Genomic DNA, 26127 nt, shown 5'->3' on the forward strand with positions numbered 1-26127 from the left:
AGCCTCCCTGTGGCAAGAGGATCAGGGCTGATTAACACAGAGGCAGGGATTAGCACCCTTTGGGAGGAGAGAGCTGCCACGGGGCCCTCAGCAACCACAAAAGGACGCTTCTGACGCACACACCTCGTGACCGGGTTGCCCTGTCCAAACTTCCCAGCAGCCAGGGCGCTCGAGCAGTGGACATGGTGGCTCTGCACTCAGCAGCACTCTCTGTGCTGACCTGGGTCCTCCTCAGACTGTGTGGCCCCGGAGACCCTCCTGCCTCTTCCCGGACAGTTCAGTCCTAAAGCCACCAGATGAGAGCAAGGAAGGCAGGCATTCACAGGAGGGGAGGGGGAGGGGCCGTGTGCAGGTGGGCATCCACGGAAGGCGGGACGGGGGGAGTGGGGGGCATGTGCAGGTGGGCATCCACGGAAGGGGAGCTGGAAGGAACGTGTGCAGGTAGATATCTATGCAATGGGGAGGGGGAGGCGCCGTGTGCTTGGAGGCATTGGCACGGGCAGGGGGCACATCCCCACAGGAGGTGGCACAGAGAGGGCCACCAGGCCGGGGGCAGGGCCAGCACTGTCAGAAGCAGGGCAGACAAGCCTGTGGGTCTGGGGGAAGGTCAGGATCCATGGAAGTGCTGGGTAAGTGGCCTCCAGGGCCCGACGGCGCAAAAAGAGAAAAACTGGGCTTCCTAGGGTGATGGAAGTCAGAACAGACACCCGATCACCAGCTGCTCCCAGGCCCCGGGTGGGGATGAGGGGTGGCAGGGGAGTAGGGTCAGCGGCGGGGAGGCGTGGTCAGCGATGAGGAGGCGTGGCCCGTGGTGGTGAGGCAGTCAGTGATGGGGAAGGAAATGAACCAAGGGCAGCATCCCCCAAGCTGGCCGGGCCTCTCCTCCCAGAGGTGCAGCTCCAGAGAGACAGCCCTCCTCCCCACCAACCTCTTTCCTCCAAGCTGGGCCCCGTGTGCCCCTGTCCAGGTTACACCCCTACACGTGCCAATCTGAAACTTCCCTCCTGGTTGGCAGAAACGTCCAGGAGAGCAGGAATGCTTTCTCCTGCATCAGCTGTGCCTGGGGCAAGTGTCCCCCCTCCTCCCGAGGCCCTCTGCGCTCAGCGGGCTCTCAGCCACCTTGGGAAAGGGGGTGCAAACCCCTCTAAACCAGGCCAGAGTGAGAACAGAAGAACGTCATCACGAAACGTACTGTGGCCGTGTGCATGTTTTCACTTAATGTTTAAATAATTTATATTCCTTTGAAACAAATAAAGCTCTGAGAATAAAACAAAACATCCATCTGAGGTTCTCCTCAAGAAGGGACCCTGGAGCAGCCCTCCAGGGGCTTCGGGTCTGCAGGCTCGGCTAGGCCGGGGCTCTCGGGGGCTCTTCTCTGAGACCACCACTGCAGACAGTGACACGGATAGGTGGCATGGCAGGGAGCCTCCCCAAACCACACCTGGACATGACCTCCGACCTCCAGGGCACCAGAACGGCCAGAGTCGCGTTGGTTGGGGTCAGGGTGGGGTCACTGCAGCCCCCAGAGAAGAGAGACGGGAACCGGCCCAGTGAGGTCACAGACCCGCTGCGGGCCGAGCCACAAGTGGGGACATCTGGGAGAAGCGCTGGCTCTGAGACGTCCTCTGTCCTGTCTGACCTGAAGGGCTGGGAGTTGCCGCCCTGGGCCGCGAGGCCGTCCGTCACCTTCACAGGGTCGCAGGCCCAGGCCCAAGTCCAGGGGAGTGCATGACCCAGCAGCGGCAGCCCACGACGCACCCCGGAGAGGGGGCTCACAGGAGACCCTCGGGGGCGGGGGTGGGGAGCGCACGAGGGCTTCCACCTCCAACAGCAGCCCTGAGAAGCGGCCTGGTCTGGGATCCCCCAGCCTCTCCGCCTTGTCCCGGCTCGTCAGAGCAGCTCATCACTGGGTCCTTGGCAGGCACTTCACCCCGCGGCCGGGGGTGATGTGGGTCTGGCTGCCATGTGACCGCGCAGAGCTGCCACCAGGAAGGGAAAGGCACTGCAGGTCCCGCTGGTCCCAGAGGCCATGGGGACGGCAGGGCGCCCGCCTCACTTGCCCTTCTCCTTCCTCTTGCTCCGCCTCTGGCCGGTCAGTTCGTCCAGCTTCTTGTCCAGCCTCCTCTGCAGCTGGGCCCGCTTGGCGGGGTCCAGGGACCTGTCCTTGGTCCCACTGCCGGGGTAGAGGACCCCTTCCCGGCTGATCCTCTGCCGAGCATGGGCGCGAGCCCTCTCCCCACAACCATGGACCTGGGGGGACACAACAGGCAGCGCTGGGCCAGGAGTGGAGACAGACGAGGCCCCAGTTCCACCCACGCAGCACTCGGGGGCCACGAAGCCCCAGCATCGACCTTGGAGGGGCTCCCTGCTCTTTCCACATGCTGACTCTCACCCACGGGCTCCCAGTGTGGGGTCAGGGGGCAGGAAGGGTCCATGCCCTGGCAGGGCTGGTGGCTAGAGCCCCAAATCCTTCCTGCCCCCTGCCCTGGGCTCAGCACAGACCCTCCACCAAGCAGATGGCAGTGCGGGGCGGGCTACCGTGCCTCCCCAGCAGGGCAGGATCCACTTAGGGGTCACTCACACACGCACAGGCCCACAGTCTGTACGCGCACGACACACACACACACACGCGCGCGCGCGCGCGCGCGCGCGCGCACGCCCATGGTTTGCCTGGAGCCCACCAGCACACACACACACACACACACACACACACAGGCCCATGGTTTGCCCGGAGCCCACCAGCCCAGGATCTGGAGACGAAGCCCGCCACTCTCCCCAGGGCCGCGGACCTCGGGCAGCTGGTGGCTGAGGCAGTAGCGGCGGCCGCAGTGCAAGCAGAGCTGGCCCAGGGTCACGACGCTGGCCGCGCACTTGGCGAAGCCGCAGGTGTTGTCCGCCTTGATGGCAGCCGAGACCAGGGCATCAAAGTCCTCCTCGGCGGGCAGCTCTATGGCCACGGGGCCTGGGGGGAGACAGGCGTCAGTCACCCCAACAGGCGAGGACAAGGAAGTCGGAGGCCAACTCCCCGGGGGGCCCATGTCTGCCCATCGAGCAGCCTGGCCCGACCCCTGCCCTCAGGGCCACCGCGCGTGAGCAGACGCTGATGGAGCGGGTCCCTCATGAGCCCATGACCCTCACGGGACGACGCAGCGGATGGTGCAGCTGGGAGCGTCCGGAAGGGCCGGCAGGCAGGGCGCACGCTCTTCAGAGCTCACCCGCACAAATCCAGAAGAGCATTTAAATATGAGCCTATCCTCTACGTTGCTGACTGTAAACTCAAATCCCCAAACTAACCCTGCCATCCAGAGAGACACAGCATATTCGTTCATGGCCCAGCGTAAGGAAACGAACCATCTATAACCAGACAATTGTGTGGGAATCCTTTAAAGTTGTAGGGAAACGCTCAGAAGGGGGAAGGAGACTATAATCCCTAAGCGGCGTCTTTAATTCTGGCGGCTTGAAGAAGCACCTGGCGGCGCCAGCTCCCCTGGTGTGGGCGCAGACTCTGCAGGGCACCATTCTCACATGGTCACCACCCACACCCCACCCCCAAAGGAGGACCATCCTCTAGCTATGCCCGTGCAATCACGTGTTCTGAGCGTGGTGGAGGCAGGAGTGGGGTGTCCGCTCCCGTGGGGGGCGGGGACGGCGTCTCCTGTCCCCCAGCGCAGAGACCACACACAGGGGCCGCTCACGACAGGGAGCCAGCGCAGACAGGCCCGAGGCGGGGTCTGGGCTGTGCTCCCCAGGGCTCGGGGGCCCGGGGAAGAGGACCAACCCCACGGCCTTGCCTGGAGGGACGCGGCTGTGACAAGGGCTCATGCAGAAAAGCCAGGCCGTGCCCTGGACTCAGCCTCAGCGTGACACCGCGTGGGGGTGGGTGGCGGGCGGAGCGAACTGACCCCGGGCGCCCGGCGGAGGCCAGCGCGGCACAGAGCGTGACGCCGGAGCGCACGGCCCTGCCGGGGACCCCAGAGCCCGTGAAAGGAGTGTCGCGGCCGTGCAGGCCGCCGTGAGCCTCTGTGCGCCCGGGCCCTGCCAGCCGCGGCTGCTCCTCCGGCCCTCTCCCTGCAGGAGGAGCTCCGGTGGCCCGACCGGACCCTACACGAGGCCCTGAGGACAGAGGCCGCTGAGGCCAGCGTGGTCCTCGGGGGCTTGGGGTTCAAGATCCAGGACCCAGGCAGGGGCCCCGCAGGAGGCACCCTGCTTCTTCATGGTGGCAGGTGGGCCTCACACTCCCAGTGGAGGGGACGCCACGCCTGTGCTCCCACGAGCCGACCAACTTACCTCTCGCATCTTTCTTCTTCTTCTTTTCCAGTAACTTCCGGGGCGTGGGGCCCGGGGCACAGGGCCCCTCCCTGGCCCACTGCTCCTGCTGGGCCCCCGCCCTCTGCAGTCTCTCCAAGTGCAGCGCCTTCAGGTCCGGCTGGTCCCGGCCGCTCGACTCCCTGACGGGGGGCTCTGGCTGCTTGGAGCTGGGGGTCTCTGGACGCAGAGGGGCTCTGCCATCGGGCCCCGCGGGGGTGGGCGGCGCCTCGGGGGTGGGCGGGGGCCTCTTGCTCACCGTGATGAAGCGTTCCCTCCCCTTCCCGGTGCTGTCGTGCCTCAGCCCGAACTCCTCCGCGATCTGGTGGACCCGCAACCTGTCGTGCGGTTTCAGGGAGGCAGGGAACTCCAGCTGCGTCTTCTCACTCGCCACGAACTCCGCAATCGTGGCCCTGAAGCCGTCTGCGCCATCTCTGCTCCCAGCGCCCTCCCGGCTGCCGCCTCCATCGAGGCTGGGCTGAGGCTGCGGCCCGGAGGAGCCCAAGGGCGCCCTGCTCGGCTTCTTCCGGCCCGGCCCGGTCCCCCCAGGGGCCCTCCTGGCTGTCGCAGCAGAGCCCCGGGGCTTCCCGCCTGCCTGGGCACCCTCGTGGGAGTAGTTCTCGGGGACGATGTCGTCAAGATACTCAAAGGCCGTGCGCACCTCGCCGTGCTCCGTGAGGTAGTCCACCAGGGTCTTCAGGAAGGCGTGGTTGCTGACGGTGCGGGAGTCACAGACCACGGCCACGTGGCGCCGTGCGCGGGTGACCGCCACGTTGATGCGCCGGTCCTCGGCGAGGAAGCCCACCTCACCTGAACACCAGCCCGGGTGCACGGAGAGCAGAGACTAAGGGACAGGAAGGCAGGCTCCCCCGTCCACTGCCCTCCCCCAGAGGACTGCCCGGGCTCCATCCGCCCCACAGCCGTGGGTCCCGTCCACAGGCTGCCCTCGGCTGCTGTCTAGGACAGTTTTCTAGTCCTGCTTGGGGCTCTGGCAGTGACGCCTGCCACTCGTCCCCAAGTCAGTACAGAGTCCTCTGCTGGAGCCCAGACCCAGGACACAGCCTGGGGCCCCAGCCAACACGCGCGGGACCTTCCGGTAGGCTCCTCCTGGCTTCACTTTAGCCCCTCCTTATCTGTTTTTGACCTGACAGAGCCCATTCACTAACAACTGTTTCTGGGAAAAAATTTCTTACCCGATGGAACATCCATCAGCCCTGGCTGCAGAAACCAGGCCCTGAGGCTATACTGGCCGTGGGGCCGGAAGATGAGCTCTGGCCTCTCAGAGGCCGCCTCCACAACCACTTTGAGAGGCTCGTGAGATCCTAGTTCCCCGACCAGGGATCAAACCCAGACCCTGGACAGCGGAAACGCCAGGTCCTAACCACTGGACTACGTGGAAGCCCCAGCCCCGCACCTTTCCTGTTGGATCTGACGAAGGACAGGATCACAGCCTCCTTCTCCCGGCCCTGGAAGCCGTCGACGGACCTTATCTCAAGCTCCGGGAGCCTGTGCGCGAGGCTCTGTCTGAGCAGGTCCACCTGCAACACCGAGCAAGGCCTCGCACCACAGCTCACGTCGGGGAGGCCCCACACGCTGCCCTTTAACCCAGCGGAGGCCTGACCCCGCACAGCCACTCAGCCCAGTGGGCCCGCAGCAGCCTCGGGGTGACGGCTTCTGAGCACCTCGCTTCCCACGGGTGTGTGCATGAACAACAAAGCAGCACACAAACGTGGCAGGGGTGACCCACACCCCAGCACGGACGCTCACGCCACCATGGCTTGGGCTCAGACACCCCCAGGCGTGCGCCTCTGAACCAGGACGGCATCTCATCCACAGACCTCACGATCTGGGAAGCACAGTTCTTCCTACCAAAGGAGACAAGCTTTGCCTCATAAGCATACAGGCCCTGAGAGGGGAGATGGGAAAAAAGCCCAAGAGAAGGAAGGCGATGTCTAGGGCGTCTGCTGCCCACCACCACACCCTTCATCAGGCAGCACCCCCGACGTTCCCCGGGAAGCCTCCGGAGACACCCAGCCCTGCGGTGTTCCACGAGCCGGAGAGCTGACTCAGGAGGGAGCAAGAACCTAGCAACTGGCCACAGCCACCAGCTCAGGTGTGGGCCAACCTGAGCCGGACTGGAGACTCCAAGCCAAGGCTCCTGTGGGGACACCGTGAGACAGGCCACCCCAGGAGCGCGTGGACGGACGCCAGCCTGAGGCTGCCTGGCCCCGCAGGCAGGCCTGGCAGTCAGCTGACACAGGGAGCCAGTGAGAGCCCGGGACAGGGTGGGGAAGGCACCGCCAGGGGACGGACAGACGGAGCTCTTGCTGAGGCCATCTGAGCCCTGGATGCAGTCGTGACAAGGTCAGTTCCACCCTGCAGCTTTCGGCCACCAGAGCCCGTCAACCACCCTGCTCCACCAGCCCCTCCAGTGGGGAGTTACCCTGACACGCACCTGCAGGTTGTACGGCGTGATAACGGCAATGTCGGCGGCCCGGACACCCGCGTCCACCAGCGCCTGGACGTGCAGGCCGACGAGGCGCACTTCACCTGGGGGGAAACAGGCAGCCCTTCAGTGCGAGGGGCGCTCTTCGCGGACGCCCGTCACCGGCGCTGGTCTCCTAAGCACTCTTCCAGCTGTGACAAGTGGCTCTCACGCTCGGCCCGCGGTCCCTCCTGGGAGGGGCGCCAGAGCCCACACACAAGGCTCTCACGCTCGGCCTGCGGTCCCTCCTGGGAGGGGCGCCGGACCCCACACACAAGGCCCAGGGCCCCCGCAGATAGGCCTCCTTTCTCAGTGAGGAGCAGGTGTGCGCCCCATCCAGCTGGCTGCCCCGAGGGGGGCCCCTCGCTGCCTGGACCCCCTCTGCCTTGACCCGGGACCGCCCGCCCGTCAAGCACACCCACGGTGCCCCACCACCCAGGGCGCCTGGCTCAGGACCCCCCCAGCCCTGCCCTCACGCGGCTCCTCTCTGACACAGTCCACTGAGAGGGGCCCGGGCCAGCCTGCTCACCGGGGTTTCCTTTGGACTGCTCATCATCCTCCTCCAGCTCCAGCAGCCCACAGCCAGCTGTGTCCACCAGCAGCAGGGGCACGCCCGTCTCCTCGGTGGCCGCCACGCCCGGGAGGTCCCTGCACACAGGCCGACACTGAGCACGGGAGGCCCCGGTGACAGGCAGGGCCCCGCTGCCCTTCCCGCCCCCTCCCCAGCCCTGACCCCACACCGGACAGCAGGGGGACGGGAGCACAGTCATTGTGATCGGAGGACCTCATCCTGGAGGAGCCTGACCCAGTGCTCTGGCCAGAAATCCAGTCTCAGAGGCGACCTCCATACCCACATCTTTACAGAATGCGGTTCAGGGGACAGAGGGCAGGGTACAGCGGAGTCACTCACCTCAGGAGGTGCCCAGCCACGGAAGGGTGGGCGGTGAGCTGCCCGTGGTACAGGGCCTCCGAGGCCCAGCGCGCGATGGCCTGGTGCATGCGGTACTGCACCGTCAGCATCCGCAGCGCCCCGGCTCCGTGCCGCTCCGCCAGGCGCTCCATCAGGCTGAGCGACAGCCCCTCCAGCGCAGCCCTGCCCGGGGAGAGCAGTGAGGGGGCCCGAGTCCCGAGGCAGCCTGAACCAGGGGCCAGGCAGGAGGCAGCCCTCAAACCTCAGCCCACTTCCCTCCCAGAACTAAGGGAACGGCCCCCCGAAGGGCCCATGTCCACCAGCGAGCCACAGAGCTGGGACCCAGCCAGGCCGCCCGGCACAGAGCTGCCCTCAGCCCACCGAGGGATGGTACCCGGCCCTTCTTCAGCCCCGCACTCCCTCCTAACCTCCCTGGGTTACCACTGTTCAGTACAGGCGCCTACCAACAGCAGAGCCGTGGGTGTGAGGGGTGAAGGGACCCCAGTCCCAACCGCAAACCCAGAAATACACGGCACGACCCAGCCCACACGTCCCCCAAATCACCCGACTTCCCCCAGACACAGTTCTGTGCCCCTCCCCAAGGGCACACGGTCCACACAGAGGGCCGCTCCGCAGGGACCCTCAGGCCTCCTCGGGAACCAGCCGCTGAGCCCAGGGCCCCGAGCCCTCCTCCTGGACAGCATCCATGCCCACCCCTACCGGACATCTGGTTCCCACAGGACAGTCTTCCAAAGCACACTCCCATCCCCACTTTATCCAGCCCGAAATTCCCTCTAGATCCTCACTCTGAAGCCCCTGGCAGCTGGACGCCCTCTCCCTGTGGGACCCTGACCTGCACACCCCTCAGCGCTGGGGTCCCGCTCCCCTCTTGCTGGCTCCGCCGACAGCCTTGCTCGCACACCCAAGTCTCACAGCTCCACCTGCCACGTTAGGGGACATCCACCCAACAGGCGGGGCCTGAGCACACTCCAGGTGGCCCATGCTCAAGGGGCTCAGGGTCTGACCGAGCTGTCGTCTGAAGGAGCCAGCATGGGCACACGCGGTGGGCGGCACACCCGGCGGTGAGCAACAGCTCTGTTCTCGGAGCCGCAGCCCCGGGGGTGTCACAGCGTGACCGCCGGCTCACACCAGCGTCCGCACGTCCAGAGAAGGCCCTGAGCTCACAGTTCCCACTGTCAGCTCCCACTCTGCTTCACCCGGGGCCCCTTCCACGATCCCCATAGAGACCAAAGCCGGGGAAAGGCTAGTGACCTCCGCCCCCACCACCTTATACATTGTAGGTGACAGGTCTGCCACCTGCCCTCCAGCCCTGCCCGCTGCTGACCCGGGCCAGCCAGCCGCCCGCCCCCGCTCACTGCCCCCGCCACCTCCGGGGTCTGTGAGTCACACATCGTGAGACCCTACTTCCTCTGTGTGGGTGTAACTGAAACTACACCTTCAATCAAAATGACCCTGGGGTTTCCCTCCCCTAAGTGGGGCTCAGATGCTGAGGGAGCCACCTGCCCCCCACAATCTTAACTCAGTCCATGGGTCGGGCTTCCCCACTGGTCCAGGGCCTCTGGGTGAGCCTGGGCTTCTGAGCTGGACTTGGAGGGATGCACAAGGGGGTGGCGGGTGAGGGGCACAGGGGTCTCACTTGTGGGAGACGATGGTGGGGGGCAGCTGCTTGTGGTCTCCGGCCAGGATGCACTTCCGGGCCTTCAGCAGGGGGATCCAGCAGCTGGCTTCCAGGGCCTGGGCACACTCGTCGATGACCACCATGTCAAAGTGGCTGTCGGGCAGCAGCTTCAGCGGGCCATCCGCAGAGGCGCCTGGTGGAAACCGGAGCCCTGAGCCTTCACAGAGGCGCTGACAGCTGCGGTCAGCCCGGAAGAGACCCAACAGCCACCGGTTCGCAGTCTGGCTGCGCGTTAAGGCTTGTATGCTACATTTGCCTCTTGGAATAAGGGTCAGCAGGATGTTCCGGGGCTTGTGGTTCCAGCCCCTGTGTTTAGGTGTGAAGTGGTGAGCCCCAGCCATGGGCCACCCCAACACTTTGTTCACCAAAGTCAATCTCCCTTCTGGGCCTGGGACCCCAAAGAAGGCTGCCTTAATTGCAAATACTACTTCTGTGTCATTTTCTGAATTTAGAACTTAGTTAATTCTCTTTTTAGGTGCTTTCCTGGACACACGGAACAATTAACTGCTGGGCGAAAATCACCATGTGCCCAAGGACACAAAACCACCACACCCAGTTCCTCCTTCCTGGACACAGAGCGGTTCAGCGGTCCCAGGACTTGGAGGGCCTCCATCCAACCATCACCTGCCCATGAGCTAAGGGAATAGAGCTGCAGGGGCGCCCAGGACAAGGAGCCGCTCAGGAAAATCACTGGACAGACAATGACCACAAGGAGAAGAAACAAACCGGAGAAGGGAAGACGACCTGACCTCCAGCGTCCCACACAGTACCATTTACAACGGTCAGTCTCCAACAAAAAGTTACAAGACACACAAGGAAACGAAGTACGGCCACTCACGGATGAAAAGCGATCAACAGAACCATTCATGAGAAGGCCCAGATGGCGGACTTACCAAACACACACTTTAACATCAGCTACTTTAAATGTGAACAAAGAGAAGAAGGAAGCCTCGTCTAACGAAATAAAGGGCTGTCTGAGAATGATGTCCCACCAAGACTATCAATAAAGGGACAGAAATTACCTTTAAAATAAAGCCCCAAACTTATAATGTTATAAATCAATTATACTCTAGTATAAAATAAAAAGAAAAAAATAAATGATTTAAGCCATTAAAAAAAAAACACACTCTGCAGTTGAAAAGGACGATAACTGAAATTCACCGGAAGAGCTAAACAGCAGATCTGAACAGGCAGAGCAACCAGCAAACTTGAACTCAAGCCAGCGGAATTATTCAGTCAGAGAAACAGAACAAAAAAATAACGAAGGTCAATGCCCAGCACCTCGGAGACCCACAGGACACCATCAAGGGCACCAGCGAGCACATCCCAGGAGCCCGAGAAGGAAAGGAGAGAGAAAGGGGCCAAAGAGCACTGGAAAAATAATGGCATTCGGGAGCTTCGCGAATCTGATGAAAAACCAGCGCACAGACCTAAGGGCTCAACAAGCTCCACGTGGTAACCCAGGGGGGCCACGGGGACACTCGCCACAGCCAACCCAGAGGGGCCACGGGGACGCTCGCCACAGCCAACCCAGAGGGGCCGCGGGGACGCTCGCCACAGTCAAGCTGCCGCAAGACAAAGAAAGCGGCGCTCCACCACGTACAGCGGGTCCTCAGAGACTGACGCCGCCGTCTCATGAGAAGCCGCGGAGGCAGAGCGTAGGGGCAGCACGTTCGTACAACTCGGTCAGCCGAGAACTCTGTCTCCAACAAGACGGTCCCTCGAAAACAGAGGAGAAAAGGTACGCCCAGGTAAAGAAAGCTGAGACCTGTCCTTCGAGAAATACTAAAGAGAGTCCTTCAGGGTGACATGAAGGACGCTAGAGAGGAATGCAAATTTACAGAAGAAGCAAAAGGCACCAGTAAAGGCAATGACGTGGGGAAGTGTAATAGACAGCGTGACGGTGTTACTGCAATTCTGTTTTTGTCCTGTCTGATCTGAAAGACAACCGGACAAAGCAAGGATTACAGAGTAAATCAGAAGCTGGGCTCTGCTCCTGAGAGGCTGCAGCAGACAGACCCTCAGGGCCGCCCACCCAATCCCGATCCTGGCCTCCTCGCACTCACACCCCGCGTAGCCCCTTCCCGGAAGTGTGGGTCAGACCTGGGCCTTGCTTCGAGCCAGCAGAATACGGCCAAGGTGATGTGGGGTTCATGTCATGGTGATGTTCCCGAAGACTGTAACCCAGCTTGCCAGAACACTCTCTTACCCACTGGCTTTTAAGAATCGAGTGGCCATATCAGAAAGGCCTAAAGCCGCCAAACGTGGTCTCCTGCTGGAGTGGCTGTTTTTATACCAAAGCAGACGTCAGAAGGCTTCCCAGGGGGCTCAGGGGTAAAGGATCCGCTGCAGTGCAGAAGACACAAGAGACAAGAGTTCAATCCCTAGGTTAGGAAGATCCCCTGGAGGAGGGCATGGCAACCCGCTCCAGTATACTTGCCTGGAGAATCCCATGGACAGAGGAGCCTGGCAGGCTACAGTCCATGGGGTCACAAAGAGTCGGACACAACTGAACGACTAATAATATTTCAAAAAAGAGAACATACTAGGGATAACGAAGGTCGTTTCAGGATGATAAATTGGTTAATTAATAAAGAGAACATAACATTCAAACCCCTAATAAGAGAGCTACGGAGGACACAGGGCAAACACTGACAGAACTCCAAGAGGAAACAGATGTACGATTACAGCTGATTTCAACACCCCTCTCTCGGCAAGTGACAGGATGAGAAGACAGGAAGTCAGTAAGGATGCTGACAGGAAACTTCAACAGAACCAGGGAACGCATCCCTTTCAAATGTGCACGGAACACTCACCAAGACCGTGTTCTGGACAATGAAACAAATCTTGATGAAATGATCCAAGTTGTACACAGTATATCCTCTGCCCACATGGAATTAAATGAGACATCAACCACAGGAAGACATCTGGAAAATCCCCAAATATATGGAAAGAGAATGACACAATTCTAAATAACCGTGGGTCAAAAAAGAAAAGGGAAATGAGACGGTATTTCACAATGAATGAAAATGCAAACACATGCGTTAGAAGTTACGGGATGCCCTGGAAATAGTGCACGGGGAAACACTCATCGCACTGAATGCCTACAGCACAGAAGACGACGGTCTCAGATCAATACAAACCAAAGCCCTCCCCTTCCACGCGAAGAAAAGAGAAACTGAAGAGCAAATTAAACCCAGGCGAGCGCCCCTTCCACGCGAAGAAAAGAGAAACTGAAGAGCAAATTAAACCCAGGCGAGTGGACAGAGAGAAATCACATGAACCAATACCGAGATCAGTGCAACAGAAAACAGGAAAACAACAGAGAGAGCTGCTGACACCAAAAGCTGGCACTGTGAGATCGATAAAATTAATATCCCTCTTGCCAGAAGATCAGAGGAAAAAAAATAGGATGCAAGTTACCAATCTCAGAAGTGAAAGAGGTAACATTGTCACAGATGCTACAGATGTTTTTTTAAACGATAAGGGGTTATTATGAACAATTTTATGCCTGGGAATTGAAAGACTTAGATTAAACAGACAAACTCCTTGAAAGACACAAGCTCTTTTGAGACGAGACACCCTGAATATTCTACGACAATTAAGGAAACTGAATTTGCAATTAGAAACCTCCTGAGAAGAAACCTGCAGAGCCAGAGGGCTGCACTGGCGCCTCTACCGGATTTTAGGCACCTCTATGAAGGCTCTCGGAAAGCGGAGGAAGCGGCACGCTCCCCACCCCACGGGGCGCCCAGGCGGGCGGGCCAGTGGACGCAGGGCCTCTACCGGATTTTAGGCACCTCTATGAACGCTCTCGGAAAGCGGAGGAAGCGGCACGCTCCCCACCCCACGGGGCGCCCAGGCGGGCGAGCCAGTGGACGCAGGGCCTCTCACCCGTGTTTGTGGCGAGGACCACACTGGCCGCCGCCAGGCTCTCCAGCATGGCTGCCTCCTCCCTGTCCTTCAGCTCCTTCCTCAGCAGCTTGATTTCATCTCGAAAATTACTCTTCTCTCTCTTATCCTGGGTCTTTCTGTTTTTCGCCTACAAAAAAAAGGAAAGATAGTAATTCTGACTCAACTTTGCTTTTTTTAGTTCCTTTTAATTCACAAAGCACTTTTATTTATCATCAATTGGTCCACTTCCCTAAGGTCCTTTGAAGGTGATAAAAAGTCAAAAGTCTTGGGACTTGCCTAGTGGTCCAGGGGCTAGGACTCTGTGTGCCCAGTACAGCAGGCCTGGGTTCGATCCCTGGTGGGGGAACTAGGGTCCACACGCCACAACTAAAGATCCTGTGCCCCAACTAAGACCCAGCACAGCCAAATAAATAAATACATTATATATTTTTTACACTCGTTCTTGAAAGAGCAACAGATCCATTAGGTGGCGCCCTGACTGGCCTCGGGGCCCTCAAAGCCACTGTCAGCTGGGCAGGGAGAGGCGGGGGGAGCGTGGCCCAGAGAACAGTGAACTCAGCCCGGGGGGAGCCGGGCCCGCCCCGCAGTCATCAGCAGCGCTCCCGGGAAGAAACGGCACCCGCTGCTGCAGGACTGGGTTTCGGTGGTCTACACAGATGGAGGCGGAGCTCCTCTCAGTTTACCACGCTCGTCAGGAGAGGAAAATATTTGCTTCAGCTCCTAAATGTTCACCTAGACCGTGACTTACTTCCACACTCAAAAGACACATAACCCCTTCTTTATTTGTGGTTTCTACTTGGAAAGGTATTTCGGTAGGAGTGACAAGCGGGACGCCTTCTTTACAGAGAAGAGAACCCTAAAAGCACAGATTTAAAAAGGACCAAGAGGGACTTCCGTGGCTGTCCAGTGCATAAGACTGTGCTCGCTCCCAGTGCAGGGGGCACGGGTTTGATCCCTGGTTGGTGAACTAAGATCCCACATGACCTGCAGCTCAGCCAAAAAATTAAAAAATAATCAGGAACAAGAAAATGAAGCCATCCACATGCATGGTGGCATGGATCACATCAGTGCAGTCCTCCAGCGTCTTTAACCCTGAGTGACCCTGCAAGTGCCCTGTCAGCCCCCGGAGTCCCCGCTACCCTGTGGGCCTCAGAGAAGGCTGAGTCTCCACGCCAGCCCTGTGAGACCTGGACACAAGGAGGTCGGCTGGCGGTGAACAAACACAGGGCGGGCGTGCGACCGAGGGAATCGGGGTGTGGGGGGACATGTAAACTAGACAACCAAAGTGCTTGAAAGTTCTAGAAACTCCACTTCCCACTGACCTATCAGCTACCAAGTTCTTTCTCACAAGGATTACATTCCACTTTTTTGCTTTTTCTTTCTGGCTAAGCTGGGTCTTCGTTGCTGTACGTGGGCTTTTCATCGCGGTGGCTTCTCTTGCTGGGGAGCTCAAGAGCTCAGCTCTGGGCTCGAGCACACAGGGTCAACAGCTGCGGGGCACACGGGCTTGTCGCTCTGCAGCACGTGGGGTCTTCCCGGATCCCTGCTCTGGCAGGTGGGTTCCTAACCACTGCACCAGCGGGGATGGGGAGCTCAAGAGCTCAGCTCCGGGCTCGAGCACACAGGGCCAACAGCTGCGGGGCACACGGGCTTGTCGCTCCGCAGCACGTGCGGTCTTCCCGGATGCGGTGCACACAGGCTCGTTGCCCGGTGGCACGTGGGGCCTTCCCGGATGCGGTGCACACGGCTCGTTGCCCCGCGGCACGTGGGGCCTTCCCAGATGCGGTGCACACGGCTCGTTGCCCCGCAACACGTGGGGCCTTCCCGGATGCGGTGCACACAGGCTCGTTGCCCTGCGGCACGTGAGGCCTTCCCAGACCCCTGCACCGGCAGGTGGGCTCTTAACCACTGCACCAGCCGGGAAGCCCCTACAGTGTGTTTTATATTAATGGACTGAAAAATTAGGGAGGACGCGTATTTTCTGAGTTTTACTTTGGGGTTGTTTTTTTTTTCCCTTGCCATTATTATCCAGCCAACATGCCAGACACAAGGAGCCCTTAAGAGCAATGCTTCCTGCACAACAACTGCTCGCCTCTTCATGAAACCACCCTGAAGACAGTGAGTCCCCATTCGGTGCTGAGCACAGGCCTGCAGCAGATATGGGCAGGCCCAATGTTTCAGCCTGGTCTGTGACTCAGCGAAGGCCAGAGAAACGCCGGAGGATGCCACTCACTCCTGGCAAAGACCGCAGACCAGAGAGCCACACGAGGAGCAGACACAGCCGAGAGCTACTCACCCAGGCCTGGTCGATGTCCCTCCTGATGTCGGCCACGACCCGGGCGCCATCGCTGCGTGCTAAGACCGCGTCCAGCGAGTGCTGCTGGATGGAGTCCAGGAGGCGGGCTGGGTGGCCGAGGCGGAGAATCCTCTGCTTCCACTGGGCCAGCCGCTCCACCAAGTTGTCCACAGCAACATTAGAGGGTGCGCAGCACAGAACCTGGGGGGCACAGCTCAAGTTCGGCTTGGGAGTTTCTTTCTAAATGAAATCACCTGAGTTTACATCACAACAAGCGAGAAGTCCTAAGGTTAAAGAGAGGAGTGTGGAGTGTGTACAGCTGGTGACGTTACAGGGCAAACGTCCGGCTGTGAGGGCTGGTGCAGATGGCCTGACGGACACGCCACCACACACGGACATGACATCTGGGTTCTAGACCTGAGGTCGAAAGAACCTACGGGGCTCCCGAAGACCAGCGAGGCTGACTGGCAACCAGAAGGAAAGGCCTTGCAGTGTCCTGGGATGGCCAGTCAGGGCCAGGACGCCCGTCTCTCTGAGGACTGTAGCAGCGAGCGCTGCAAAGGCTTAGACGGGTGCCCGCTTCATGAGAAGGCCGCAGGGAACGCCGGCCTACAGATCCTGACTGTTAACTGCTCCAGTTCTTATCCTTACCCAACATTTATGACCCAGCAAGGTAGCAAGCACGTCACAGGCTCAGAATCCACGATAACTCGTGTTGAGGGTAAAAGAGCCTCTCTCAACTGTTAACAATCTAAGTGCATGGTAACACATACCATCGCATCCCACATCTCAGGAACCGGGAACCTGCCATCTGCACAACTAACGGGACCCTTGAATTAACCAAGCCGCAGGGCCTTCTCCTGAAGGGCACAGACGGGCCGGGTCACCTGCATGCCCAGCAGGGGCCTGAGCACACAGCACAGGTGCTGAGTGGGTGGCTCCTAGACTGTGGCCCAGCGGACAGTGCCCCAGGCCTCCCCAGTCCAGACCCACAGCCCCGAGGACAAGCCCACACCCCCGGCGCTGTCAGACACCAACAGGGGCGCAGCCTAGCAGTCGGTCAGTAAACACCTGGGAACGTTCCTACCCGAGTCCTGGAACCTGGCTGGGGCCCTTCAGGGGCCTGCAAGCACGGCAGACCCGAGGGACAGGTGTCCGCAGGGATGCGGTGCCCACGCCCACCTTTGAGCCCCGTTTCACAGCTTGAAGGATGATCTCCACCACGGTGGTGGTCTTCCCAGTGCCCGGGGGCCCGTGGATGATGGCAAGTTCCTTCTGGGATAGCGCGAACAGGACCGCTTCCTGCTGGGAGGCGTCCAGGGCGGGGTTGCAGAAGGTCAGCGGGGCTGCGGGACAAGCGACAGTGAGGCTCCGGCCCCCCGTGACCCGGTGCCATTCCATCAACCCCACCCCGATGGAAATACAGGATGTCGTGTGACAGGGAGAGAGCTGGCCCTCCCCTGGGTCAGCAGGCAACACAAAGTCAGCCTGCGTGGCTTTCAGAAGTCTTCCCCTGGACAGGAATCCGCAGGTCTGTGTGCAGGCTCCTGGGGGACTGTCCCCGGCCGCCCGCCGCTGCTCCGGCCCACACAGCCTGCAGTGTTCACCACCTGTCCCTTTACTGACAAAGGCGGCCAACTCACGCTCCAGAAAAACAGATTCCTGGGAAGAAAATGTCTCTTGGAACATATCTGTTCCCACCCTAGTACTCCTTTTTACGCGCCCATAAAACAAAAGCAAACAATGGAAAAGAATCACTAGCAGATCCAGGATGGTATTTCTAATCTGAATCTTCCATAAGCGAGACCGACAATGTGCTTCGTAAGCTCTGTGCTCACAGCCGGTGCCACTGTGTCCAGCCCCGAGTCCGCAGCCTCCAGCCCATGCTGCCCACTGCGGAGACGACTGTGCTGGCTGACCGCGCAGGCACAGAGGGCTGATGGGCAAGCCCGAAACACTTGCAGGCACCGTGGGAACCTGGGAGCCAGAGCTCCGGCCTGCGTCCTGGCCCGCCACGCTGCGCCCCTGCTCCCCTGGATGCCGGGTACAACCAGGGCAGGCCGTGCAGCTGTAAACACAGCAAGGACGGCGCCCACTACCTTCCCAGCTCAGAGCAGCCTCTCACTACCTGGCTGGCAGAAATAAAATCTTCTTTGAGAAAACTGACAGGCTCTAATTGTGTGTGTGTGTGGCTCTTGTTGTTTGCTTGCTAAGTCGTGTCCCACTCTTTTACGACCCCATGGACTGTAGCCCTCCATGCTCTTCTGTCCGTGGAATTCTCCAGGCAAGGATACTGGAGTGGGACAACCCAGGGATCGAACCCAGATCTCCTGCACTGGCAGGCAGATTCTTCACCACTGAGCTACCAGGGAAGCCCAGAAACAAAATCTCATTTAAATGTGCTTTCAGAATTTGAGAAAGTATTGGGCTGGCCAAAAAGTTCATAAGATGTTACAGAAAAACCTGAACAACTTTTTTGGCCAACCCCATAGGAAGCAGCCCTGAGCTTACAGACAACACCGCCAGGGTATCAGGGCAAGTGTGACAGGAGGAGGGCGTGGGGTGGCCCTTGTGTTAGAACCCCTGAAGAGCTGTTGCATAAATCGCAAGTCCAAAGTCTGGAGAACTGTTCAGTGAAGGGCAGCTGCTTGACGAGGTAACAAACCCCTCTCAAAATGAGGTTTTCCCAGACACTGAAGGAGATGAGAGAGTGCACAGACCAGCGTGAGTGAGAACATTGGGTGTGGGGGGTGTGTGTGTGTGTAAGTGAAAGACACCCTGTCTACATGGATGTGGAAAAACAGCTATCTGAATACACACGCCCGTCAGTGAGGCTACTCTACGTGACACGTGTTTTGGTGATTCCCCCCCTTGTTTATATGCTACTTTATTTCCAAACATTCTGTGACTAACACATGTCACACTTACAATCAGATATAAGCTGTCCTCAATTTGAAGGACACAGAAAAAATAATCACATGTATTGAGCACTGAGATTCTTCAAACCATAAAAAACTGCTATCAGGCATAAAGCACTGGGTTGGCCAAAAGGTCCGTCCACACCCACAGGTGCGGAGGAAACGAGCACCGTCGCCACCGTCTCAGGGAACAGAGGTGCCCGGGTCGCAGCCGGCGTCCAGGGGAGCAGGCACATGCAGGCACTCTGGCTCAGAGGCTCCGATGCAAGCGTGTTTCAGTCCAGTCTGTCCGGGTAGCACCCTGAGCCCATGGCGTCAGCGTGGTCATCTCTGTAGTGGACGCCTCGGTAGAGACTGTGGATGTTATGTTTTCCATAACACCGTATGTTGCTGTTGCTGTTGTTCACCTGCTAAGTTGTGTTCGACTCCTTGCAACCCCGAGAACTGCAGCGCACCAGGTTCCTCTGTGCTCCACGATCTCCTGAGTTTCCTCAAACTCATGTCCATTGAGTCAATGATGCCATCCAATCATCCTATCCTCTGTTGCCCTGTTCTCCTTTTGCCCTCAATTTTTCCAAGCATCATGGTCTTTTCCAATGAGTCGGATCTTTGCAGCAGGTGGCCAAAGTACTGGAGCTTCAGCTTCAGCATCAGTGATTCCAATGAATATTCAGGGTTGATTTCCTTTAGGATTGACTGGTTGGATCTCCTTTTAGTCCAAGGGACTCTCAAGGGTCTTCTCCAGCACCACAGTTTGAAAGCATCAATTCTTTGACACTCAGTTTTCTTTGTGGTCCAACTCTCACATCCATACGTGACTACTGGAAAACCACGGGTTTGACTAGATGGACCTTTGTTGGCAGAGTGATGTCTCTGCTTTATAAAACACTGTCTAGGTCTGACATAGCTTTTCGTCCAAGGAGCAAGAGTCTTTTAATTTTGTGGCTGCAGTTACCATCTGCAGTGATTTTGGAGCCCCTGCCAAAAAAAGGCTGTCATTGTTTCCATTGTTTCCCCATCTATTTGCCATGAAGTGATGGGACTGGATGACATGATCTTCATTTTTTGAATGCTCAATTTTAAACCAGCTTTTTCACTCTCCTCTTTCACCTTCATCAAGAAGCTCTATAGTTCCTCTTTACTTTTTTGCCATTAAAGTGGTATCATCTGCATATCTGAGGTTCTTGATATTTCTCCCAGCAATCTTGATTTTAGCTCGTGATTCACCTAGCCCAGCGTTTCGCATGATGTACTGTGCATATAAGTTAAATAAGCAGGGTGACGATACACAGCCTTGACGTACTCCTTTTCCAAATCTGAACCAGTCCGTTGCTCTATGTCCAGTTCTAACTATGGCTTCTTGTCCTGCATACAGGTTTCTCAGGGGGCATGTAAAGTAGTCTGGTATTCCCATCTCTTTAAGAGTGGGAATTTTAATTACACAGTTTGTTGTGATCCACACAGCCAAAGGCTTTAGCATAGTCAATGAGTAACACCTTATAGAAAAACCCAAACGAACCTTTCGGCCAACCCAATATGATCAGCCATCCTCTGTTCTCTCAGGTTACTGACACAGAAGAAATAGCCTCCCACTTCAAAATGAAATATTCAGATACATTAGAAACAGCATTATTTAAAAAAACAACAAGAATGGAATGAGCTACTTCTTTGACACTGTGTGCAGGCAACTGACTTGTTCAAGAAAGTCACACAAATAAATTTATAAAAAGACACTAAATTAGACTTCTCCCTGCGCATGCGCAAACTCGTGTTAAAATCGCCCAAGACCACACTGGTCACAGTCACACCAGTCACGACAGTACCCACAGTGACCTCAATCAGGAAAGGAAAATCAAAAGCTCTTACGCATCTCGCTGGGAGGACTGGGGTCTGATGCGCCAAAGAGGACCTCTATGAGTGAGGACGCGGGGCCAGAGTGATACTTCTTTAGGGAAATCAGAGCTCTGCCAAGGGACAGGGAAAATGAGGAGCTTAGTGACAACCAGGACTAACACAGCGCCTGGGGCCCCCGAAACACGGCCGCCACTGCCCACCATCTCCCGCAGTGCTGTGTGCTCAGCTGCTCAGTCGTATCCAGCTCGTTATGACCCCATGGACTGGAGCCCACCAGGCTCCTCTGTCCATGGAGATTCTCCAGGCAAAAATACTGGAGTGAGTTGCCATTTCTTCCTCCAGGGGATCTTCCCAACTCAGGGATCAAACCCAGGCCTCCTGCATTGCAGGCAGATTCTTTACCATCTGAGCCACCAGGGAAGCCCACCGTCTCCCTCAAGGGGCATGCAACCAACCCCAGACCCCAGGTGCTTGCCTTCTTCTCCAGCAGGAATGAGATATGTTTAGGGAAAATGTTACGTGTGATTTCCGGAGAAGGCAATGGCAACCCACTCCAGTACTCTTGTTGGAAAATCCCATGGACGGAGGAGCCTGTTAGGCTGCAATCCATGGGGTCACTAAGAGTCGGACACGACTGAGCGACTTCACTTTCACTTTTCACTTTAATGCATTGGAGAAGGCAATGGCAACCCACTCCAGTGTTCTTGCCTGGAGAATCCCAGGGGCAGGGGAACCTGGTGGGCTGCCGTCTATGGGGTCGCACAGAGTCGGACACGACTGAAGCAACTTAGCAGCAGCAGCAGTACGTGTGATTTCCAGTTACATACACTTACTTTTTCAGTCGCTTGTAAGTCACGTCGTTGGCAAGCTTCAACAATCTGTAGGAATGCTCTTGGTCCAAACTCAGCTGGGAATCGTGGGACTCATCAAAGGCCACGGTGACCGCTTTCTGGGTGATGCGGGTCAGGATCCCAGTGGCCAGCTGACCACTTTCGTCATACAGACCCACGATGTCACCTGCAGGAGCAAAGACCAGTTACGTAAATGCTGAACAAAGTTAAACGAGAATTACTTCATTCAACAAACGCCAGCACATTTCAACTACTGTATGTTACTTTCATTAGAAATGAAGTCGGTAGTAGCAAAAAAAAAATACTTCTAACTCACATCACATAATTAAATTCACTTGCACGAAATGAACTGCTTAACACAAACATGACAGTCAGTAAAATATTTAAAGTCTTCCTCTGCGCCTGGCACTGTTCTGGGCGCTGGTCTGTATCAGGAATAAATCACAGTCCCTGCCCTCACTTTGGGAGGAGGGAAGCAAACAGAACCACCTGGTGGGGTTGGCACCAAGGGCTTCAGTGAGAAGACGAGCAGAGTGAGCACGGGGTCACTGCAGGGCATGTGGGACAGGCCGCTCTGCAGGGAGACAGGTAAGCAGGGTGGGCCCCGAGCAGAGTGGCCACAGGAGCTCAGCTAGGGGAGAGCACTCCAGGTGGAAAGGGAACACTGCTGAAGGGGGCAGGGGGTGCTGCCCACTCAGCTGGGCCTCCCGCCCCGTGACAGCTCTGGTGACTCAGCCTCCACCAGGCGAGTCTGAGGGGCGCAGGGCGCTCGACCCACACCCAAGCCAATCAGGCTTCACATGCCCCTCGGGGATGAGCCTGGGGCCGATCGGAGCCTGAGACTTTTGCCTGGGCAAGCTGGAAGGAGGCCCTCACCCTTCCCCGCTAGACCAGAAACCAGAGAAGACGGACAGGCTGCAGCTGCCACCCCATGGGGCCTGAGAAGCCAACCCAGAAGAGGGCGAAGCCAAGACACAGAGAGGAGCCGGGCCCAGGCAACCCCTCTGAGCCCAGGGCCACCTTCCAGTGACCGCAGCCCACGTGCCCCTTCCTGCCCAAGCCCGCCAGGCTCAGCGCTCTGTCCCGTGAACACCAACAGTTCTGCCCAAACCAGAGTCCACGTGGAGATTCAGCCAGAGCCCCCACGTACTCACACCCCCTTTATCCTGAGTCAGAGTCCACGCCACACATCAACCAGGCACCAGGCGTGATTTTAGTCCAGACCTATTTTCCTTCTAGGAAACGGGTTTCATCTGTACCTTGAATCTTTCCTGTCTCCCTCCCCACTTTTAAAGACAAAGAGAAGGCGGCAGCAGTTCCCCTGCCTGGGCGCAAGGTCTGGTTCTGTGCACGGGGTGGGGGAGTCTCCGTGGGGCTGACTGCTGGGGGCTCCAACCCCACTGCGCCTTCCCCACCAGCCAACCCGATGGGGCCCCACATTGCAGAGTTCACACCTCTAAGCTACAGAGCCTTCAAACTGCTCCGCAGAAGATGGAAACCTAACAACCAACCCGACCTATGTCTGATTGGGAGCTGAAGCAACACATCAGATTTCAGATCTGTGCTTTTCCACCTAAAGGACCACCTTCCTCCAACTTTCTGTTTATCAGTTACTCATCAACCTCAAAGGTGCTGCCCTCCACAGCACTTCCTAACTGAACATAATACATTTTCCCTTTGGTTTGCAGAGTTTACAAACACCCAGCAGGGACATTCGGTCCTGCCCACTTAACCCTGATGGTAAGGCCGAAAGCTCAACTGTCTTTAGAGGACAGATGACTGACTCCTGGCCCCTCAGCAACACAGTGTGTAAGATCTGACTCCAACCATCAGCTTCCCCTCCTCCCATCTGTCTCCAAATGCAGCCAGGATTCCAACAAGCGGGGGGCAAGAGGCCAGAAAGTCAAAATATGAAACCAACAAACCCTGTCATCACCGAATCAGGGCCGAGAGACCTTTCCAGAGAAAGTGCAGCGCTTGGCGGTGCTGCCGCCTCCGTCTCCAGGTCTGAATGACAACGAGAGTCCCAGGTGTGAGGTTAAGAAGCTTCTTCAAACTGCCCCTTCTTTCCAACACGGCTGCCACAAGTTTAGCCAAAGTATTCTTAGTACAAGGAAGGTCTGGGACTACACAGCTATGTACAACGAACCATCCGGTCCAGGGCTATGGGGAGGGAAGGCGGCGGGAGGTTCAAGAGGGAGGGGACATATGTATACCTACGGCTGATTCATGCTGATGTATGGCAGAAAGCAACACAACATTAGAAAGTAATTACCCTCCAATTAAAAATAAAATTTAAACAAATAAATACATACACTTGATATTATGGGGAAAAAAAATAAGAAACGAGAGTCACGCGTAACCTTACATTTTCTAGTGGCTACCTTTGTGTGTTGTTGTGTGTGTGCTCAGTCATGTCTGACTCTTTGTGACACCATGGACTGTAGCCTGCCAGGCTCCTCTGTTCATGGGATTTCTCAGACAAGAATACTAGAGTGGGCTGCCATTTTCTTCTCCAGGGAATCTTCCCAACCTAGGGATCGAACCCATATCTCCTGCATTGGCAGGCTGGTTCTTTACCACTGAGTCACCTGGGAAGCCACATTAAACAACCAAAAAGAAATAGGTAATTTTAATAGTAGTTTACTTAATCCAATATATGAAAAATATTTTCATTTCAAAACATGATTGGTAGTCATAGAAATTACTCTTTTTTTTTTACAGCACTAAATCTTCAAAATCTCTTGTGCATTTTATATGGGCGGGAATCACCAGCCATATTTCAGGTGTTCAGCTGGTGTTTGCTGGTCTGGACAGTGCCGATCTAAACCACCAGAAAGCCTCGTAACTGCTGGATTTCTCCACTGAAAGCTTTATTCCCCAGCTGGTCCTATGTGACTAGATCTTTACAAGCCACATCTGAAGACTGCAATATTCAACGCACACCCTTGTCAACAAGGTACAGACCAGAAGTAAAGCTGTTACTAGGAAGCACAGCTGCAGATACGCATCTCCTGGGCTCGAGGGTAATGAGCAGCCGTCCGTACAGCCCGGTCCGCTGGCTGGATACCTGCAGCTTCAGCAAACAGACGCCTCGGCTCTGGAGTTCCTTCAGAGAGACATTTTCCTGCCAGGATCTGGGAAACACCCAATGTTGAGACTTCAGTATTTGTATTTTACCAGTTTTTACTTCCAAACGTGCAGGAGGAACAGAGGAAGTCTATGCACTGCTGCTGCTGCTGCTGCTGCGTCGCTTCAGTCATGTCCGACTCTGTGCGACCCCACAGACGGCAGCCCACCAGGCTCCCCCATCCATGGGATTCTCCAGGCAAGAACACTGGAGTGGGTTGCCATTTCCTTCTCCAATGCAGGAAAGTGAAAAGTGAAAGTGAAGTCGCTCAGTCGTGTCTGACTCTTAGCGGCAGAGGTTCAATCCCCAGTTGGGGAATTAAGATCCCGCGTGCAGCTAGTCACACACACACACACACACACACACACACACACAAAACTATAATACAAGCTTCTTCCCCAGGCCTTTTTCAATCGGACCCCTGTGCGTCTTTCCACGGGTGCTTACTCTGTACTTCGGTGCTGAGCCCTTGACTTTTAGATCACTGCATCCCCACCTCACTGGTTTGCTGTAAGGATGATCTCATTTTACAGACAAGATGACTAAGGCTGCAAAGTCACCCAGCCATAAATGATGGAGCCCGGATTCCACTGAGGACAACAGGAGTCCCCACTCTCAATCATCATAATCAAAAACTTCTAAATCAAATCCTCTCCACTTAGGCAGCACAGTGGTTGAGTACAAACTCGGGCATCAGCCCGCGTGACCTCAAATCCTGGCTCACCCTGTGTTACCTGGGGCAAGCGACTTAACTTCTCCGTTCCAGCCTCCTTAGACCCAAGATGAGAATCGGTTACCGTAGTAACCAATTTCGCAGAGTTGATGTGGGGTTTAAAGCGACTGATGCCTGTGGAGTGCTTTTACACGCCTCAATAAATGTCAGCTCTCAGTTTCAGCCTTAGGGGTAAAAGCCCGACGTTTTCAGGGCTCCAGTCCTGGCTGCAGGGGTGCGCTGCTTTCCCACATCTCCTCCAGGAAACTCCTCCCCACAAACTCTTTAACCCCTATTTTTCTGCAAGCTGTGCTCAGGCACCACCGCCTCCAGGAAACCATCCGCCGCTGAGGCTCCGCAGAGTCGGCGGTCCTTCCCCCACCCCCTCCACTGCATTCGGCCTGCACACACAGCTCAGCACCTGTCAGGCTGGAAGCGGGCCGTTCGCGCCCCCGCCGGCCCCTTCCGCTCACACCGGTCGCCCGGGGCCCATTATCAACCACTCCGTCCCATTAGAGGCCCAGCACGAAACAGGCGCAAGCACTGACGGGGAGAAGAGGAGGGAAGAGGGCGGAGAACACGATGGGGATGGAAGTGGGGAGACAGGCTGGGCCCCCGGGGCAAAGTTCAGAGGGGCACTTCAGAGGGAGAAGACCCTTCCAAGGGGGTCCCCAAAACGGAACGGGCGCCCCGGAGGGTGAAGAGGCTTCCATCCCTGGAGGCGGCCGAGCCCCTTCACAGTCAGGAGGGCAAATCCCGGCCCTAAGCTTGTCAGGCCGAGCCCCCGGAGGCTTCATCTGTGGGGTCTCAGCTGGGAGAGGAGGGGGCCCTGGGGGAGACGCCGGGCCGACCCCGAGAGGCCCGGGCCGGCGGCCGTACCTGCGCTCCTCGACCTCCGCGTCTCTCTCGAGCTCCAGCAGTTCCAACTGCTTGGTCACGAAGCTCTCCACAGGTGTCGAGGCCATGGCCGCACTCCGGCCCAGGCCCAGAGCCGCTGAGGTCCGGCTGCCGCGCGCGGCGCTGCTCCCGGCCGGACCCGGTGCGTCGACGCA

General features: G+C 57.4%; 1 protein-coding gene across 1 annotated transcript; it reads right to left on the bottom strand.

The window, feature by feature from the left end:
- Positions 1-1189: 1189 nt before the first annotated feature.
- Positions 1190-26087, bottom strand: IGHMBP2 (immunoglobulin mu DNA binding protein 2). Its single transcript, XM_055580587.1, has 15 exons — positions 25955-26087; positions 24201-24370; positions 21216-21399; positions 20395-20492; positions 16793-16956; positions 15611-15811; positions 13294-13441; positions 9358-9532; positions 7701-7883; positions 7320-7438; positions 6761-6855; positions 5720-5843; positions 4288-5115; positions 2790-2962; positions 1190-2250 (listed from the first exon to the last, which is right to left on the bottom strand). Exons 1-15 carry the CDS (start codon positions 26038-26040, stop codon positions 2053-2055), a joined length of 2946 nt encoding a protein of 981 aa, XP_055436562.1. The 5' UTR covers positions 26041-26087; the 3' UTR covers positions 1190-2052.
- Positions 26088-26127: the final 40 nt, after the last annotated feature.

Source organism: Bubalus kerabau, chromosome 5, assembly GCF_029407905.1.
Source record: "Bubalus kerabau isolate K-KA32 ecotype Philippines breed swamp buffalo chromosome 5, PCC_UOA_SB_1v2, whole genome shotgun sequence".
Taxonomy (NCBI): Eukaryota; Metazoa; Chordata; class Mammalia; order Artiodactyla; family Bovidae; genus Bubalus; species Bubalus kerabau.

Bases quoted from the DNA above. Each gene is read 5' to 3' on its own strand.
- IGHMBP2 (XM_055580587.1), bottom strand. From the start codon at position 26,040: ATGGCCTCGACACCTGTGGAGAGCTTCGTGACCAAGCAGTTGGAACTG. The intron at 7,884-9,357 runs GTGAGACCCCTG...CTCCCCGGGCAG, and splicing joins CCCACCATCGTCTCCCACAA to GGCTGCGCTGGAGGGGCTGT. The intron at 6,856-7,319 runs GTGAGCAGGCTG...GTTTCCCCCCAG, and splicing joins GCAGTCCAAAGGAAACCCCG to GTGAAGTGCGCCTCGTCGGC.